The sequence below is a fragment of the Dreissena polymorpha genome, chromosome 8, assembly GCF_020536995.1.
Source record: "Dreissena polymorpha isolate Duluth1 chromosome 8, UMN_Dpol_1.0, whole genome shotgun sequence".
NCBI lineage: Eukaryota > Metazoa > Mollusca > Bivalvia > Myida > Dreissenidae > Dreissena > Dreissena polymorpha.
This window is the reverse complement of record NC_068362.1, coordinates 57778269-57799490: the sequence shown is the minus strand read 5'-3', so window position 1 is coordinate 57799490 and position 21222 is coordinate 57778269. Positions and strand designations below refer to the sequence as shown.

General features: G+C 33.4%; 1 protein-coding gene across 2 annotated transcripts in view; it reads right to left on the bottom strand.

Annotated features, from left to right (window-relative positions):
* The window catches only part of LOC127841787 (uncharacterized), a 32408-nt gene extending 18657 nt beyond the window's left edge, over nt 1–13751 (bottom strand). For both annotated transcript variants that reach the window (XM_052370862.1, XM_052370863.1), the window contains exon 1: nt 13616–13751. In XM_052370862.1, coding sequence (XP_052226822.1) covers nt 13616–13636 — 21 coding nt within the window. In that variant the 5' untranslated portion in view covers nt 13637–13751. The remainder of the gene's footprint in view (nt 1–13615) is intronic.
* Between the last annotated feature and the right edge of the window lie 7471 nt (nt 13752–21222).

Below are 21222 nucleotides of genomic sequence, written 5' to 3'. Positions count from 1 at the left end.
AATGAAAATGCTGTGTATGTTATGTTTGTATAAAAAAACAAATTTTATAAGTTTTGGTGTCGTGTCTTTGAATGAGAATGATGAAAGCATCTGACAACACGTATAAAAAGTGGCCCCAGGTGAAAACGACCATCTTCCTAACACGACGACTGTCCTTTACTTGCCGCTTTAAACATGTTGGGCTGTATAACAATACTTTGACAAAAGATTTTGTGTTGCAGGCCAAGTCTATATATGTTATGTTCACCAGTTGTTAATACCAAAATGGCGACCTAGAATGTGATTCGATAAACATACTATGGTTATTTACCAATTTTCGCACAGCTCGCCACTATTAAAATGACACGGAATTTTACGTATTAAAATAATAAAATATTGCACAGATGAATATATTTGTTTATGTATTGGTAGCATTTTAAAGCGTTCCTTACACAATATACTGCTTAGGCCTCTTGACACTCGTGCATCACGTGCATGAGCAAAACCGAATGCAAATCAACGAAGCAAGTCACAAGTTCAATTGATGATAATTTAGTTCAAGAGTGCAAGGTTAAAGTTGTCTCGCAATACACTAGTTAAATTAACTGAGTTTAACGTTAATATTGAATCAGACCTGCACAGACAATATAAAGAAGTGAAACTCCAGCTGCTGGAGCAGTATTGAATTTTCATTAAAAACAATTAGTTGGTCCTTTATTTAAGGCAAGTGACCGATTGCCCACTTTAAACGTATTAACATATACGTTATAAGACCAACAAGTATCGGAAAATATGTTTTATATGTTTTATAAACAAGTGTTTCGTTTGATACAATAAGGACCTCTAGTAAAAAAATATTATTTTTTTCAAACTATAAGAAAAACGAACACAACACGAGGACATTCCATAGACAAGTCACTGTAAGACTGAGCTAATCAGATTTTTTTTTATTCAATATCGGACATGCAATGTATACATGTATATGATCATAAAACAAAGTGATACCATGTAGCAGCAATAATGTTCAAACATGTTATACAAGATATGCTAATATATACTGTTTTGACCTTGTGGTTTCCTTTTGATTAAAAAAAGGTTAATATGTATTTTTTTCTTTGGTTGTTTTTGATAGGTGTTAAAAAAACAACAACAACATAATAGTTATGAATAAGGATGGGTTGCATAAAATGGGTAGAAAGCATACCGGACTTGTTTATGAAAATTTAATGTGTTTCCATTTTTGTTTAAATATTTCTTTTTCAATTGGAATCTTCAGTTTTAAATACTTGATAAAACAGCTCATTCATGCTGAAGATAAATTATTTCATTAATATAATTATGAAATTCACAGCGTTATTAGCCTCTTGTATTTTGAAGGAAATTTCCCCTAAACTGATGTTTAAGAGAGATAGTTTAACATTTAAATGTTGTTTCTCTAAAAATGTTGTCAATTGATTCCATAGAGATTGAATATGTTTACACTCCCAGAAAAGGTGTTCTATTGTTTCAATATGTTCACTACACATATCACATAGATTTGTGTTGGAAAGAATGCACGTAAAAATATATTTATTTGTAGCTATGATTCTCTGGATGTATTTATATTGGAAAATATCTCAGTGTGCTATCATTAGTTGATTTATATGGCATGACAAATATTTGTTTCCAATTAATTTTTTTTTCTCCAAGAAGGTGTTGTCATTTAGTTTTTGCTTTATATATTTCTGCAGGGTTTTTAATTTGAAGTGTGTAAAATATTTGCTCGTTTTGTTTTGTTTTGCAATTATGTTATCTACGAATGTTTTTTTTTTGAGTTCATGGTGGGTTATTTGTATTGGTAACAGCTTTAATATGTATGGGTAATTTGAAGTGTGCCAAATATTTTGTTCGTTTTGTTTTGTTTTGCAATTATGTTTTCTACGAATGTTTTTTTTGAGTTCATGGTGTGTTATTTGTATTGGTAACAGCTTTAATATGTATGGGTATACTTTTGATCAATGTGTAGTGCATCGGGAAATTACTTGTAGGTATTCCGAATATATTGCATACGTTATCAAAAGAATAGAAGTCGTTTATTCCGTATTCGTAAAATTGATCTACATATATTATGTTTCGTTCGAACCAATGTTTATAGAAAAACGTTTTATTATTAGCAGTTATGTCTTTATTGTTCCAGAAAATGATTTTACTGTTTATTTTGGTTTCTAAATTATGAGTAACTTTACACCATGCGGATAGTACATTCGATAGAAATATGTTTTGGTTGAGATTTCATCTAAGATATTATTGTCGATATTACATTCAAAAAGTAAGAAGTCACCATATGTTTTAAGAATTTTCTGGTAGAATAATTTCCTTTTTCGCGTTTTGGTATTATCTAAATATCTTTTAACCCATCTGCATTCAATTGCATTCAGGAATTTATCTATATCCGTTAGTAAGATACCTCCATATTCTACTGATCAAATTAATTGAGTTCGCTTAATTTTATCAGGTTTACCGTCCCATATGAAATTAAAAATGTCTGATTTTATATCGTCAATACAATCATTTGGTGGGTTTGAGAGAACTATTAGTGTATAAATTAATTCAAACGCAAACGTTTTCAACACGGTGTTTTTTCAAATTAGTGTAAGTTTACGATGTTGCCATGATCTAAACAATTTTTAATTTTTTGTAATTTAGGTTATATGTTTTTTAGAGTTGTTTTATTTTCATTGTTTGTAAATGTTATGCCTAACGTTGTTGCTGCATCTGATGTCCAGTTGAATTGTATTTCTTTTTTAAGATGAATATTACTTAGTTTAAACTTACCTACTCGTAGCACAGTGCATGTACTTTTGTTTAGTTTAAGACCCGATGTAATTCCTAAAAGGGTTAGCGATTCTATAAGATTATTGAATGAGTCACTATTGTCATTAAAAAAATCAGTTGCATCGTCAGCAAAAAGGGACTGTTTAATTTCTACGTCAGGTTCTAGCGATATTCTCTTTATTTGTTTATTTGATTGAATATAGTGTGAAAGATACTCGATGCATATAATAAATAGAGAGGATGAAAGTAGACATCCTTGTCTTACCCCTCGTTCGATGTTAAAACTATTTGAGAAAAAGCCATTGTTAATTATTATACTGTTAAAAACGGTATAAAATAGTTTAACCCATTTAATTAGACTTTCACCGAAAATCATATTTTCTAAGCAAGAGAACATAAACGAATGCTCAAGTGAATCGAATGCATTTTCAAAGTTTGCAAAGAATATTAGACCAGTATTTTTTGAATTGTTGAAATAGTTAATGCATTCTTGTATAAGACGAACGTTTTCACCAATGTAACGTCCTTTAATGAAATCAGATTGAGATCTTGAAATGATTGATGGTAATATTTTTTTAATTCTATTTGCTATACTTTTTGTTGCTTTTTTATAATCATCGTACAGTTAACTTATCGGGCGCCAGTTTGACAAGGATTTTAAGTTTTTTTTAACAGGTTTTGGAATGAGTGATATTATACATTGTTTATGCAGCGTAGTTAAGTTTTCGTTGTTAAATGAATAGTTAAGTGAATTAATTAAATGTGTTTTAATATAATTCCAGAATATTTTATAAAATTCGATTGTGATGCCATCAGATCCTGGACTTTTGTTATTTTGCATTTCTTTTAGTGTTAATCCACATTCATATGCAGCAAGTAATCCGTCGCACAGTAGTTTTTCCTCTTGATTTAAAGCATGATGTGTATTTTTAAAAAGGGTGTTATTTTCAACATGTTTTCGTTTATAGAGGGTTTCGAAAAATAAACGTAGTTTTTCTAGTATTTGAGTTCTGTTTGTTATATCTTCGCCATTTACTACTATTTTGTGTACAGTTTTTTTGTTCACTTCTACGTTTTTCGATGTTTGCGAAGTATTTTTGTTTTTTCCGTTGTGTTCGACATGTTGTACACGTGCTCGTAGTATTATTCCATTGAGATGTGTATGATAAATTCCTTCTAATACTTGTTATTTTGCTGTTATTTCATTTTCAATGGCTTTGGTATCGTTTGTGTTTGTTTCATGTAATTGTTTTTCAAATGTTTCGATGATTTTGATGGTTTCAGTTTCAAGTTTGTATGTTTCTTTTTTTTTAAATGATGTGTATCTAATTGTTGTGTTACGTATATTTTCTTTGATTACTTCCAATAAGGTAATTGGGTTCGCATCCTTATTATTTTGAACTGTATTGAATATTTCTTGTTTTATTGCGTTTGATATTGTGTATCTAATAAGATGCTGTTATTAAGTTTAAAGTATCCTGGGCCTCTTTCAGGTTGTATTTTGTGCAGTTTAAGTTCAACTAGAGAGTGGTCAGTCATAAATCCAGGTTTTATGCTACAAGTGTCAATAATGTTGCAAAGTGACTAAGATATTAAAAAAATAGTCTAATCTACAAAATAGTGTTGGCTTTGTGTTTGAGTGCCAGGTGAATTTGCTTTCGTTTGGTTTTACTGTACGCTAGATGTCAATAATATTGTAGTTTTCAATTATGTTATTCATAATGTTTCGTAAAATGTGGAATCATCTATGTTAGGGCCGTAAACGTTGATTAATGTTAATTGTATTTCGTGTATTTTGATATCTATACTTGCTTGTCTGCTAATTATTATTTCGTTAAAGTTATCGACTGTGATCCCTATATAATTTTTATCAGATAGGCAATGCCTTGTTTATTTGTATGTTGTCCACTGAGATAGATGTCTCCGTCCCATTCAGCTTTTAATGTTTGTGCTAAAGTATGTGTCAAGTGGCTTTCTTGTAATAGGAATATACTATTATTTTTTCTCATCTAACCATTTGAAGATTTTAACGCGTTTGTCTTTATTGTTTAGCCCTTTTACATTTAAAGTAAAAATATTAATACCCATATACAAGTGGAGTACATGATTATTCTTTGTGTGCCTGTCCAGTTGCTTTCTATCACAAGACATAGATAATTGGTTTTCATATTATATAAAGAACCAGAGGCAAGGATAAAAATTGATTTATGTAAGTTATCAAGACTGTATATGTGTGTGTATTCATGTGTTTGTGCGTGTGTTGCTGCGCGCGTTGTGTGCATGTATTATAAAAACAAATACTGAAAAAGTAAAACATTCAGGGAGTGGGTCGATGTTTGAAGGTTAGTGAAGTATGCTTGTGTGTTTGTTAAACTATTTGAAGTAAAATTAGTTTCTTTAACATGTTTTAACAACGCTTGTGAAAGCAATCTAATTTAAAAAAAAACTTGACAAATACTATATATACTATACATGACATATTATAAACCAAACGACAACAAACAAAACTTAACGTGTGGCTTACAGGTCGTTTACATTGTTATACTATCAAATAAAAGACAATAATGTTGACAGGATGTTAACATCAAAGTTTAACGTATTAATTTCTATAAGTAATCCATTTAGTATGAGGGTTGTTTACAGGTTAGGTGACTTTAATTATTTCGCAATTTCAGCACGTATCAAAAAAGAACAATGCTATATTCTAAAACCGAGTAGCAATAAAGTTACCTAATTTCATCTGCAAAAAAAAACTTCGACATAATCTTCGGAAGGAAATAGAAAAGACATGTGCATTGTTGGTCATATAAAAATAAGTCTATATCTACTTTACACTCTTTCACAGGCAAGAAACATTTATTATTATTATTTAGTAAATATCTAATCAGAAAGTTACTCGCAAGATAGTTCATTTTGAAGCTTAGAAAATGTGAAAGATAATGCTTCAGTGGAAAAAGGATTAACATATATTTGTTTCTTTTCTAGTATAAAATGATGAAAATTGATCGCAGAATGTGCCTATGCCATAACTGTATTTACAACGACAAAACTCCCTTGTAATATACTTGTATACCTTTATGTTTGTAACATACACTTGTAGACTTTTCTAATGCAATACTGGAATATCTCAATTATGAATTAAGATTTGTATTTAAAATTTTCACATGATCATTTAATTATATTATGTGCCAGCTCAAGATAAAATCATTCATATGTTACGAATTGATGTTTTGTTGCGTGTTGTATGTTTGGTTTTTGCACGCGTTAATGGTGCAACGCGATATCATTCTAATTTTGTTTTAATTTAATCGATCTTTTGGAGTTCTTAAACAAGGAAAACATACAATTTATCAACGGTGTTGATAATAATAACAATGAGATAGAGATAAGTACAACCATATTCATTTAATTAGGAATGTGCACAACCTCATAATTTTGAGTTTTCGCTTTCATGTTTTAAATATCTGTACATTTGATTGCGATTGTTAAAGACACGGGTTTAGTCTGTGATAAATTCTTAACATCTAACGTTTTAATCATTTTATGTTTATTGTAGATTTGCTGTTATTAAGGAAGTTGAAAAGAACACTAATTTCTCCTTTTTTTTTAGTTTCATCGTTGTGTATATTTCATTATCCACTTGCGTAAGTTGTAAGGAAGAACGCACTCCTGACTGGTAAGTTGGTTTTGAAAAAAATAACAGGAACTCTAAACATGGAAATAAAAGTGCAAGGAAATATATGTGTTAACAGTAAAAATAAGTTTACAACATGTGGTTTAGAAGTAATATGAAAACTGTAACGTTAAATACAAGGTACAAAAGGTACTTGCAGTGTGGTATGGCTAACAGTATTTGGCTCTTTAATGTTATATTTTTTTTTGAATATGAGTCGAGTAAAGTGAGCTTTATATAAACATCACCACTGATTTGCGTCTCAAACGTCTTATTTACATGACAACCCGAATAAATCTCAATTAGCATGTTTTAATATTAATCATAACCTAAATACGACAATGATTTGAAACGTATTTATCTTACTGCCGCTATACACAACCTCACATCGGCGATTTGATGTAACTCTGATTTTAGATGCCAATTTAATTGAACAACATTTTGTTCTTCAACCGATTTACATAAACTGTATCAAATCGTTACGGAAAATTCCAATAACAATCGATGTATCACGTATTATTTCTTCGTCACATGCCCATTTAAATTACGTTAAACAAACGTTGCCATAATTCGCAGTTTAATATTCAATCTTGTATTTGCAGCTGACTGGCATAATACTACTGATGATGATTATGATGATTATTATGTCGATGATAATGATGGTGGTGATGATGATGATGATGATGCTGCTGCTGATGATGATGATGATGACGACGACGACGATGATGATGATGATGATGATTGTAAATAAATCACTTCATGCGTCTTTTCTACAGTTTATTTTTCAGACATACAACGCATACGAAGCGTAGACGTAGACGATGCCGAAGACTTTGACGAATACAATTCTCTAAATAACACAAATTAATTCAAATTAAAGTACGAATATTAAGGAATGTAAAATAATTATTATAATTATTATTCTAACAACTCAATATTTTTCCATTAACTTAAAATTACCGATTGTGAAGTGTATGAACAACCGACATTCTATATAAGATGATACAAATAAACTTGTATTTAATACAACAATTGTATATAACGGTTAAATAAATTTTAAAGTGACTTGAACAAAAGTTATACAATTGATGTGCCAATGTGAAAATTGTTGTATAATTTACATAAGCTACATGAAATACATAACCTTTTATAAATATCATTTAATCACGGTATCAATAACCACATTATGGTATGAGTCATCCAAAAAATACATACATATATCTAAAAACCCTAGTTCAGGATTGTACAATTCTATGGAGCCTTTGATCGCTGTCTCTAACAAGCACAGTTTAAAGATTGATTTCATTGATTGCGAAGCCCGAGTCCGAACTACACAGGTAAGCACGTGCCCATCCCTCCCAGGAATGACATTGACAACTCGTCCCAAACGCCACTGTCCCTTTCGTATGTTGTCTTCAGCCACAAGCACTTCATCTATTTCCTGGTCTCTCTGCAATTTTTGTCTTATTTGCAGTAGTGGTAAGTATTCCCATGTACAGTGTAGCCAAAATACATCTGCCATGTAATTAAGATGTTTCCACCAACGTACTGAGTAAGAATCTTCCTTCTTGAATAGCCCTCTCGGAAGACAAGCATTCGATTTCATGAGCAGAAACATGAAGCTATTCATCTGTAAGTAGTTGCTCCTGAGCTGTAGCCACGAGCATGCTACGAGTTACCCGTATAAGCCGCTCCCAGACACTGCGCCCTATGACTAGCATAAGGAGGGTTGAACTGCCATTCAATGTTATGTTGTAACATTTATTCAGTGATGGTCGACTCAGGTCCACTCAGTAATAGCCCCACATAGTTCACTGTCGCCGCTAACAATATTCGTTCTGTTTTCACTAAATGCATGTACCTTCTTCGGGATCCAACGTCGGCTTGTAAACCGTTTAAAAGCTGCCGAGTTAGTTGTTAGACTATGAGCAACTTTAACGTGAACTGCGCAAGTAGTAAGCCACGTGAATAAGCATCTGCATCTCCTAAAGTGTGAGCGGCCATGCTTTGGAGTAATTCCGCGGTCCAAAGAAGTCAACTACTTGAGTAATGAATGGTGGATTTTCTGTAGTCTTATGTTCCGTAGGTAGCAAGCCCATCTTTGGGGTTAGCAGTGGACTGTCTTGCGTTTGAGAGAGCACTCCTTAAGTACACATTTTTTTTGTACTTGGCCGGCGTAAAATCCAAAATCGTTCCCATTAAAGAGACGAGAACTTGCTGAACAATGACGTGACCATTAAGCTTGTGATGATTCTAAATGATGAGTCTAGTAACGTACTGCATACTAGGGAGGGCAATGTGGTTATTGTCAGCATTTGCCTACTGTTGTCTGGCAATTACCGGATGTACCCGTTATGCAGCACTTAATTCAACGTGGCAAACTGAGTGTCGGTTTTAACTGGATTGCCGATTTTCTTAGCTGTGAGTTCCTCTGGGAAATGTGTCCTCTGCACATACTGTAGTATTGCCCGTGTGGCATTACGGACATCTATTACGTTTAAGTTGGACGTGGGTACTTCTGCGTTGTGGTTGAGGTAGCGTGTTCTGCAATATTTCTTGAACCTTACTAGCCATGCAATTGCCCTTTGTAACTTTGATATTGTACAGATCTTGTACATTACGAACATTGAAAAGATTTTGTGTTAAAGATTAATAAACAAAAATAAATCGCAACGAAAACTAAAATGGGCTTGTCTACGTTTTTTGAGTTCCAAAGACTATGTTACAAATCATCCCAACCGATCTTCGCTCTGCATAGGCTCTGTCAGGTGAACGCTCATGCTGTATGTCTTTAGAGATTTTGACATGTCACCACCAAGCCACCAGAGAAAGAGAAAAGCATCACAGTCTGTGTCACATACACGCACCTGGTGAAACATAGCTTCTAGATATGCCATTATTGCATCATTCTCTTGTCGGAAGCGTATCATCACGCCGACAAGACTGTTCATTATGTCAGGCCCTTCAATCAATTTACTGTTGTCATTGGCGAGCGGATTGTGCGGCAAGTACCATGTACGATATGTTGTCTCTCCATGCGGTATTTATTTCGCGTATCCCTTTTCGAGGTTATCGCTTCATGTTACCGTAGCGGTATATACTGTTCGCGAAGCATAGGCTCCCGCGAGAGTTTCATTAGTTGTTGTTAACGAATATGTTTCAGCGCAATATTGTTTGCCATGGACACTTCATCATCTCACCATGGATATCGCATCACGTAATGTCCGTCTTTGTGCACAAATGTTTCTTCCATAATTTTCATAGCCTTCACATCTTCTAACGACATTGTTTCAACAACAAGTTTTATAACAATGCATTACATCGTTCAAGTCTGTGGTCCATATTTTTTTAATTGTTTGTGGAAAATGATGTAACTAGACTGCCCAAAGTGAATGTCGACGTCATTAAAGCTGTCTTCTGTCTCAGGGATGCAAATCCACATTAAGTGATTTTTACAATTCTCGATTGTGATGGTGTCGACAACTCAACGGTACAAATAATGTTATATCAATTTACGTAATACTGTCTATTACGTAAAACGAGAAAGTTCACGTGACGTTGTCGTAGCAGACGAAGATGCTGCTGCTTAGGCTGCTGCCGCTTTGCTTTTGCTGCTGCTTCTGCCGCTGCTGGTGTTGCTGCTGCCGATGGTGATGCTGATGATGATGATAATGATGATTTAAGGATTTCAATCTTGATGCATTTGGTTTACGGACACAAACAACTATGGTATGTAGCTTGAGGATTTTAATCAACAATATATTTCGATATCATGTGATACCAGAGTAGTTTAGATATATTACATTTTATATGTCGCCCTTACTATGAAACATATTTGTGAAGAAAATAGGTAACATAAAACAACTACGCAATCATTAGCGACGTACAGCAGGCCTACTTCACATGCAGATGAGACAGCCTGTAGGTACAATAGTTTGATTACAGAACACATTGAGTATCTTATCCAGTGTTTGCGGATGATATCAGCTAACCTTTGATGTTGACAAATTTAACATACTTTGAATATAAACTGCATTAGCTATAATTGTATAAATCTTATAGTTGGGGCCTTTATTGTTTACAAATAAATGCATGCGTGCGATGTTTGAAAGATACAAATCGTAATATGATGAAGTTTTATGTTTTTTATTTCTTATACAAGTATTTGGCATACACTTATTATTGGCATGACTATAAAAGCTGTTTAAATAAATAAAGTAAAATAGTTCATTTGAACTGTAAAATTGTATGACTAAAATCGACAAACTCAAACATATGAGTTGTTTATCGTTATTTAAGAGCTCTTGCATTGAACTGGTATATATCAGGTTATTAACTTAAATACGTGTGTGTTTTGCGAAACACTTAGTCGAAGACGAGTTCCTCTTTTCATCATATGTCCGTTGTACAAAAATAATCGAATGTAATATATTCATAGAAAATACTTACGCAAGAGCAGTTAAACTGATTTTTATAATCTTATGGCAAAAAACAACAACAACATCCAACTAAAGATGCAAATTAAGCCAAGAATATGTATGATGTATTTTAACAGCGATGCGGTCTTACAGCAGATTGTGTTAATATGTTACAACTCTTTTAAAAGTCATCTATAAAGTTTATAACTATATACGTACACCAATTTGTCTTTTTTTTTGAAACTGGACATGCGTTTTATATTTTGCATCATGAGTATTAGTATTATAATAATTGAATTTATTGTTGAACTCATCTTTGGGATGGTTAGTTTGTATATATTTTGACCTTACATTAAATAACGACAACGCTATGATACTTACACTAAAACAATAGAACATACTAGAATAAAGTTGATATTTTCTATTATTATATTGTAAATATCATATCATCATTATATTATTATAACAAAAATAAGATTTGAACACAGAATCCCCGTTGATGTTGATTGCATCCTGTTTCTATTACTGATAGATTGTTAAATACCGACTTCATGCTTTCTTGTATTTAACACAAAGTTGTTCATGAGTTATTCATGACACCAATCGAATATTATGTATCTTCTTAACACACCGGACTCGATTTATTCCCCATAAAGTCGAATCATTTGTTTAAAACTGTTATAACAATAATTCAATATTGATAAATTGTTCATTCTAGACTGCAATTGCTATAGCTTCATATAGATCAATACATAATTTAATATAACTTGTGTGGCTAATGTTTTAGCACAAAGGATCGATGATATTTATTGTTTTGTCGGCTATATAAAAACTATCTGCAATTTACAGCAATTTCTGCGATTTTGGACCTGTGTCAATTTATACTGGTTTTCTCACTGCATTGACCTTAAATTGGATAATAGTATAGTTTCCCTTCAAATTATATCAATTGGATAACAGTGCAGGTCTCTCAACAAAAATGATTCAATACAAGTGAATAATCATGTCGTTTTATCTCACGCTAAACCTACCAAGTCGACTTTGACCAAGGTTAAAGTTTACGCCGAGTATGTTTGGCTGTGGGTTTTTGTAATCATTAATTTATTCAAAGGCGCATTACCAATAATGAATGCAAGCATGATGTCTTTTTCGTTACTGGTGTCACAAGGTTACTACATATACAAACTGAAATTATTGTTATTTACAGTGATTAAGTCAAATGAAAATCGAATTCAAAGAATATTTAAATTTGTGCATGACATGTAGGCCTTAACAAATAAATAATGATGACTGAAAAATAAAATAAACCCAAAAGTATAGTTTCGTTGGTTAAAGGGATCTTTTCACGTTTTGGTAAATTCACATAATTATAAAAGTTTTGTTTCAGATTCGCAAATTTTCGTTGAAGGCATGATATTTATGAGGAAACAGTAAAACTGAATATTTACCATACTCTAAAATATGCATTTTATGAATCTTTTGACGATTTCAAAACCTTAAAATTATAAAGCGTTGCAACGCGAAACGATTGAATAATTCGGAATGTTCTGTTGTTGTCGTTATATTTTATGACAGTACGAGGATTGCTTAAATAAAGTATAAAATACATCATTAATTGTATAACACGGATGGTCGAGTGGTCTAAGCGTAAGACTTATACTCCAGGGGTCAGTGGTTCGAGCCCAGATGGGAGTTACTTATTTCTTTCTTAATTGTATTCCTGTGCTTTACTGGAGTTTTTTATATCTAATGTTTACATTGATTAAAGCGGGTATATACGATTTTTATATGTGTTTAATTGTAATATATTGATAAAATATGTTACAATAACACAAAATAGGCAAGAAAAATTATACATTAAAGCCGAATTTCATAAAATGCAGCAAAGACAAATTAGCGTCCCGAGCCGATTGTGACGTACATATCTTCCTACAATAACCGAAACATTCGTCTTTGTATTAGGATCGGAGTTAGTGTTCGTGTGTCGTATGAATAGATATCGTTGCAGGAATTCAAATAAACCGTTAAACTAAGTTTAGATTCACATCGTACATGTATGGTATACATGCTGGCGAATTTGGCTGTACAGCCGTTTTCAATTTCAGAATTGAATATCTGGCTTATTTCACATTTTTCGACACATGTTCTTCTTAACTTTTATTTTAATTTATATTGAAATATATATATAATAAGTTTTTTACACATTTTATATAAATTCATAAATATTTGACAAAATCGTATATACCCGCTTTAATATAAAGCATTTAATGTCAAACTTTAATACATGAAATCTGTGAAAAGGTCCTTAATGAGACAAAAAGATTCTGCTGTACACCAGTAAGATCAAGCAATGTGTACGAATACACCCATTTTAAAGAGACATCAATATATTCAAAATAGTGACGCTTTCCGATAGTTATATATGAATAAAGAACAGCATTAACATTCATTTTTACATGTAAAAGAACATTGCTAGAAATTGTATAGATGTTTAATACTACTTTTCAAAACACAAATACCGCCAATATTTAAGTACACAGTATGTGGAATTATTCAAACACACGTTCCCGAATTCATAGTATTACTGTTGGCTTGCTGCCCCTAGGCTGAGAAACTAAGAGTCAAAACAATCAAGTGAACATAACGTTTTCGCCGTACCGACTAAACATGCAAAAATTTCCCTCATATATCAATACATAACGATGTAAGATAATATGAAATACCATCTTACCTTTTGTCTCTGATCAGCCATTATTTCAATTAGACTGCGACAAGAATACGCTAATATCTACACAGCTGACTTTACTTCTTACTATCTGTATCTGATACATGTGATGCGTTGATTTGTAAAGTTCATGGACTTTAACACTGGCTACATCTCCATTCGGTGTTGAATACAATTAGGCCAAAACAATTTCAATGGGTTGAGCTCATGACAAGAAAATACTGATAATGAAAATAAAGTTAAGAGGTAGGCTTACTGTTTTATAGATGTCTGACGTTATTGGTACTCAGGTTATCTCATGGGTACTTAAAAGTAAATATACTCTATGTCAATTAATCCAAATAAACCAGTAAACGTTGGCCAATTAGATTTTCATCTGCACGGAGAAACAATGTAAATGCCATATCGTCTTGCCAACGAAATGAAATGAAGGCAAAGATAATCAGTCGACGGAGTGCTCCTTCTTCTGATGTTTTTTTTCTTTATCTGATCGTAGCGCGCCGCGCCGCCATTACAGCCCATCTGTCAACGGCTGTAGACCCGATCCTATGAAAGGTTTACTCAGCACGTTTAGCGTACCTAATATTGCCGTTAGGATACATTTCATTATCTTAAGAAAGTTACTCCCTCGATTATGGCAAGCGGTTCGACGCATAATCCCAAGAAACTAGGTTTCTCATGAGAACCTAGGTTCTCATGAGAACCTAGGTTTTCAAATGAGAACCTAGGTTCTTGAGAAAACCTAGGATACCAAACGAGAACTTAAGTTCTCAGAATGAGAACCTAGGTTTTCATGAGAACCTAGGTTCTCATGAGAAACTAAGTTCTATGTGTCTATGAGAACCTAGGTTCTCATGAAAAGCCTAGTTTCTCATGAGAACCTAGGTTCTCAAGCGTAAACCAAGGTTTTCATATGAGAACCTAGGTTCTCATGAAAACCTAGGTTCTTATGAGAACCTAGGTTCTCATGAGAACCTAGGTTCTCATGAGAAACATGGTTTCTTGGGATTTCATAAACCTTGGTTCTCATGAGAACCTAGGTTCTCATGAGAACCTAGGTTCTCGTGAGAAACCTGGTTTCTTGGGATTTCATAAACCTAGGTTCTCATGAGAACCTAGGTTCTCGTGAGAAACCTAGTTTCTTGGGATTATGCGTCGAACCGCTTGCCATAATTAACCTCTAGTTGTCTCCCATTGCTTGGTACACGCTGGCGGCATATGTGTAAAATGAATAGAAATAGGCGTGAAACCTTGAATGTTTCTCCCCAAGAGCATTTTCTGAACAATGTTCAGACAATGCTTAGTAATATTCTACGAAACTTATCTGTTGAATATTTGTGACAACAGGCATTAGCCGTCGGTGACCGCCTCTTGTTCATGTTTCCGTGCATGGGTGTTCTTGAGGAATGAAATTAGTAAAGTAATCGGTCGACATTGGTCTGAACACGTTAATAACAAATTGAACTGTTTATGAAATACATCTTTAATTGTAAATATTATTTTGAGACTAAAAATTCAGATAAATCGTTACATAATACATTGTTACAGCATTAAATGAGTTTCAAATATTCAGTTTCCTTGTTCGGGCCTCAAACGACTGTACGGTACAGTTTTCTATTTTAAGTATGTATGTGACCTACATGTAGGAAGCAATCATTATGGTATAAAATACAAGTTTTATCTCTATTGATTATGTGTAATAATGTATTATTCAATCGTAAGATATCGGCAACACTGCAAGAAAAACTTATGCGCTAAAGACTTTGCAAACATATTTCAATAACTTGAGATATCTGCAAAAATAAAGTTCTTAACGGCGTGTTTTCATTCTGTCCAGCCCGTGTGTAATCATATGTGAACACTATTGATCCTGCGCCCTGAATAATATGTGTCCCGTATTCCAAACGAGCAAGTTTACGCCGTCCGACGCGTAATTCTGAAAACCTAGGTTCTCTGAAAAACTATGAGAACCTTGGTTCTCATAATGAGAACCTAGGTTCTCATGAGAACCTAGGTTCTCTGAAAACCTAGGTTCTCAGAGAACCTAGGTTCTCAGAGAACCTATGGTTCCCAAATGAAAACCTCGGATATGGCAAGCAGTTCGACGCATAATCCCAAGAAACTAGGTTTTTCATGAGAACCTAGGTTCTCATTCTGAGAACCTAGGTTCTCATGAAAACCTAGGTTTTCAAATGAGAACCTAGGTTCTCATGAAAACCTAGGTTCTCATTTGAAAACTTGGGTTCTTGAAGCCATGTGCAATCTTCAAGCGAGAACCTAGGTTCTCATTCTGAGAACCTAGGTTCTCATGAGAAACCTAGTTTCTTGGGATTATGCGTCGAACCGCTTGCCATACTCGATGCTTCAATATGCAATTTTATCTCGGTACGCCCCGTCAGTCCTTTACTGCTGACACCGCAACTGCACCCGTTCCTCTTTTGACCATCCATTTTGTAATTTATGCATCGTTGATATCCGACGTGTCTTTCGAGCTTCAAAAACAGCTTGAGCAACGTCCGACTCGAGGGCTGGCGGAACTAGCTGTTCCAGCACACAGTTTACATCGGTCCGATATCAGGCCGATAAAGATTTGTATATTGTCTTGATATCGGGATTAACTTCGACCTGAAATAATATCTTCTGTCGTTCCATCGCAATTATCCAAATAATTACAAATTTCTGAACGACTTCTCGTCGTTTACAAAATATCACATTTTATTTGTGGTTGAGTGTTGTTAACTTAAGGTTTTAAATGGCCTTTGAAGTTTCGATGACACACCGTTCGACCATTTCTTGAATTAATTGCACTCGTCTTCCTGTTTTGGTAACCGACACAAGGGTTATGATTGGCGTGGCTCCGATATTATATATAGTGAAGACAGTAAAGCAAAAGTAATAGGAACTGTGGCATAAAGGTGACATTCACTCTTCTATTTTAAATTGCACTCCTCTTTTGCTATCTCGTGGCCACTACTTACCATTTCGTGGCCACGAGTTAATTATGTCGTGGCCTCGAGTTACTAAGTCGAGGCCAAAAGTAAGCTTTGTCGTAGCCTCGAGTTGCTAAGTAGATAAAGACAAAAGAGGTACAGAATATTTGCACATGTTACACAGAATTTGATTGGCTGACTAACTCGTGACCACGAGTTAGCTAAAAGTATTTCCTCTATTGTTTAATGCACCCTTCCTTTATTTACTGCACCGCTCTTTTTTAAATTGCACTCCTCTTTTATTTAGTTTTGCACTCCTCTTTGTTTTCAATCTCGTGGCCTCGACTTAATAACTCGACGCCACGACATAGCTTACTCGTGGCCACGAGATAGTAAGTCGTGGCCTCGAGATAGAAAAAAGAGGAGTACAATTTTAAAAAAGTGGAGTGAATGTCATCTCTATGCCACCGTAAATGGGGCTATAAAAAACTTTGTTTTAAACATTTTTAGTTGCTTAAAAATATAGTGCTTCTTTTATAAAGATCTCTCCTTTCCCATAAAAGCTTAATGTTGACGACGCACGACGATCAATAACCGTCGTCGGACATAGACTTACTACAAAGCTCTTTTTGAGCACTTCGTGATCATGTGTGCTAAACAATCAATAAACTGCACTCTTCATATTTCACGAAAAGTAATCATATTCCTGTTTATTGTTAGTTGTTCCGCTTGCGAACAATTAAGGTTAATAACGTGCTCTCTAAATCGTACTGAGTTAACTATTAATCACCGAACAAAATTGTTGAAACAGGTATTTTCGTGTTTTTTTTGTCAAAGTATAGTTCATGTAAATTTCTGGCTACGATATCCGAATACGTTCGAACGAACGCGAGCTTGGCGTCGGGCACGACGTAGTTCTTATTAGTATGCCGTTCTTACGACGCTTCCCGAAGCCAGTCTCGTGTTCGGTCGTAAAAGTTCGGATATTGTGGCCGGGAATTAACATGAAATAAAGTGTTGCACACAAAATAAAAACGAGCATTTTGTATCGCGTTAAATCTATGTTTAAAGAACACTAATTTTGTATGGATTAACTTTATTTACGAAATATTTTGCGTGAAATGCGTGGATTTTGAGTATTTATGTTATTTGAATCGAGTAATTCAAAACGAGACTCGTAATGTGCAGGTCTATGTGCCTTACTACTGTCTGCTTATATTAAGCGGTCATTTTAGGTTTATCATATGTAAATAATGACTTTAAGCGGGTATATACGATTTTTATATGTGTTTAATTGTAATATACTGATAAAATATGTTAAAATAACACAAAATAGGCAAGAAAAATTATACATTAAAGCCGAATTTCATAAAATGCAGCAAAGACAAATTAGCGGCCCGAGCTGATTGTGACGTACATATTTTCCTACAATAACCGAAGCATTCGTCTTTGTATTAGGATTGAAGTTAGTGTTCGTGTGTCGTATGAATAGATATCGTTGCAGGAACTCAAATAAACCGTTAAACTAAGTTTAGATTCACATCGTACATGTATGGTATACATTCTGGCGAATTCGGCTGTACAGCCGTTTTCAATTTCAGAATTAAATATCTGGCTTATTTCGCATTTTCGACACGTTCTCCTTAACTTTAATTTTAATTTATATTGATATGGAATGAGTGCTGTATTGGACGTCATCATTGATGACGTTCAATCGAACGAATGATAAAGGGGGCTAAAATTCGTTAAGCTCCAGCGTATAGCAGCGATTTGGGAGTCTTGAAAACTGGTCTGTAACTTTTGCTGAAATTTGACATGTATATGGACCAGAACTCGATCTACACGATGGCGTATTCGTCATATCTGGGAAAAGTCCAGTTTTTGATAAAATTACGAAAAAGTGGTGTTTTTTATTGCGCAATCGCTATAAAATGAGTTCTCGCCGGAAGCGTTAATAGCGTTAATAGCAACCCAAACACAATTCAACCCAAGGAGACAATTCACGCGATAGACACTTCAAATTTGATTTTAATTAATACATATTGCGATTTTATTCCCAAATTAATAAATAAATTCATATTGCGTTTAACATACATAGCTGAACCCGTTTAGAAAATATTAACAAAACAAACAAAAACAAACAACAGTTAAATTTCATTAATGTAAATATGGTAACCTGATTACATATCCACTAGCGTACACATGAAAAATAGTTCGCAAGTAAACAACAAACAATCAAATTTAAACGCAAATAAGTTAACAAAATATATAAAATAAATCCGAGAAATTGATACTTAAAAATACAATTTCTGCACTAAAAACATTTTTGAGAGTCATTAAAACACATAATTTCGGAAGTATACAACCAACATTCAATATGGCTGCCAATGAACGTTCGAAAAGAACGCGAGAAAGTATTTACAAAATAACATCATCAAAATAATTAAAGTGAACGCTACTTCGCCGTTTTTTAGATAAGTATACGATCTATTGAAAAACACTAGCATTTGACATAAACACACCCGTGGATATGGAAATAGACATCACGCGGCTCCCGCATTTTGCGCTGTGTACGGTTGTTCAGAAAACTTGATAAGTGTCATTGTGTTCTTGAATTTGTCCGATGAGTTGAATTTTATATACCATTACCATGCGAGAAAGTTTTCAAACACATTTATTTCTCACGAAACTTACCTTTAAAAATAAACAACACAAATATTAGTGGCACGAACTGGTATTGGCACGAAACGACAATCAACCGTTAAAGTTCAAGGGCATAATTTGAATGGAAATACATGTGTTGAATATTGGATAAATTAATCGTTTTGCCGTTAAAAGGGTAATTTTTTTTGGTTTGCTTTGCTTATTTTTTTTATCAAAACACAAGTTTTATAGTTTGATTTCTGTATAACAGTTCAGTTAACGTTATATCTTGAATTTATAAATATCGAAATAGATGTCGGAGTTTGCACATTTCGGACGTTGCTATGCAAATTGCAAGTTAGTTCTCGATAGAATATACTGTTTTACCTTTCGCATACAGTTGTGCAGCTGTTTTCCATGTAATGATGCAATGTTTTACGTCTGGAATACCCCCCTCGATGATTATAAATCATTAACTTCTCAAATTATAAGCATCGTCAACTTGACAAGGTTCTGTTTAATTAATAAATGGTAGAATATGTAAAGCTGAGTAACATTAATTCAGCACACATGACTTGATATGAAATACGTATATATCTCGTGTGGCGTATTTTCATTTAAACTCTGGGTTTAATGACTACAAGTCGGCCGTGCAGTTAAATATTTTTTAAAGCATAGAAATATTCCAAAATTATTTTGGATTTTGTGTTTGTCATGCATAATTTAAATTTTCATAGGAATAAAATAACTTACAGCGACAGGATTACGGCTTTGTTATGGTAAGCATTTGATACAAATGTTATTAAGAATGAGTGTGGTTGTAAATAAATTTTGACAAAATGGAACGAAAAAAAAACACACAAAATGGAAGTGCGTGCATGTTACTGTATCTTGCAACTTTATTGTTTTAAGAATTGGATTAAAGTTTAAATTTAGGTAAGCGTGTCGCTTATACTAAATTAAGTTCTTAATATCTCCTTTGCTCTTATATGGTATGAAATGCGTATCTCGTGTAACGTAATTTCATTCAAACTCTGGATTTTAATGACGACAAGTCAGACGTGTTATTTTATTTAACAGTAAAATATTTTTAAAGCATCAAGAGATTGTAAAAAATATTTCCGATTGTATTTTTGTCATGCATAATTTAATCTTCCATAAGAATAAAATAACTCGCTGTGTCAATATTTCGGTTTCCTTAATCATGTTTTAGGTAAGAATGGTTAGCATTTGATACACAAGTTTTAAAAAAAATAGTGTGGTTTTTAATAAATTTTGAGAAAGAGACGGATGATCAGAATTGGAGGTTCAAATCTTTGTCAAGTATAAAATGTTAACCATTCTGACCTAAAACACAATACAGGAAACCATACATCCAACTTGTCGTCATTAAAGTCCAGAGTTTACATGAAATTATGTTACACGAGATATGTATTTCATACTATACAGAAGCGAAGGAGTCATAAAAAAACTCAATTTAGTATTAACAACATGCTTACATGTACATCAATTTTAACTTTAATTCTTTGCTTTGAACAATAAAGTTACAAAGATTTGAACCTCCAATTCTGGTCATATTACATTAATATTTGCATATTTTAATACCATATAAATATTGTTTAAATCTATTTGTTGATAAATTTAAAATAGCTGACTTTCCTCTTACATGCCCTTGTATTTCAAGATAGAATACTTTCCTTCACAGAGGAGAGAGGTCTGAGTTTGAATCTCAGTGGGGGCTTCAGAGGATGATTTATTTTTAGAAAAATGATTATATTTGCTCATCTTTTTAAATGACTTTGAGCCACACACCTTAAAATTAACTGCATGGCATAGTAAATTTAAGTATAAATAAGAAACATATCTTTATCTTTGCCATTTAGAATATATCTGGTGATTACAAGGTAGAAATCTGTCTTTTTTGCGCTTTAAAACTTAAAAATAATCGCGTTTGTAGAAATAGACGTAAATGTCTACAAATCCTACTTTCAGTTTAAAAGCGGTACCGTTTGAACAATAATATATTACTTTGTAACTAGG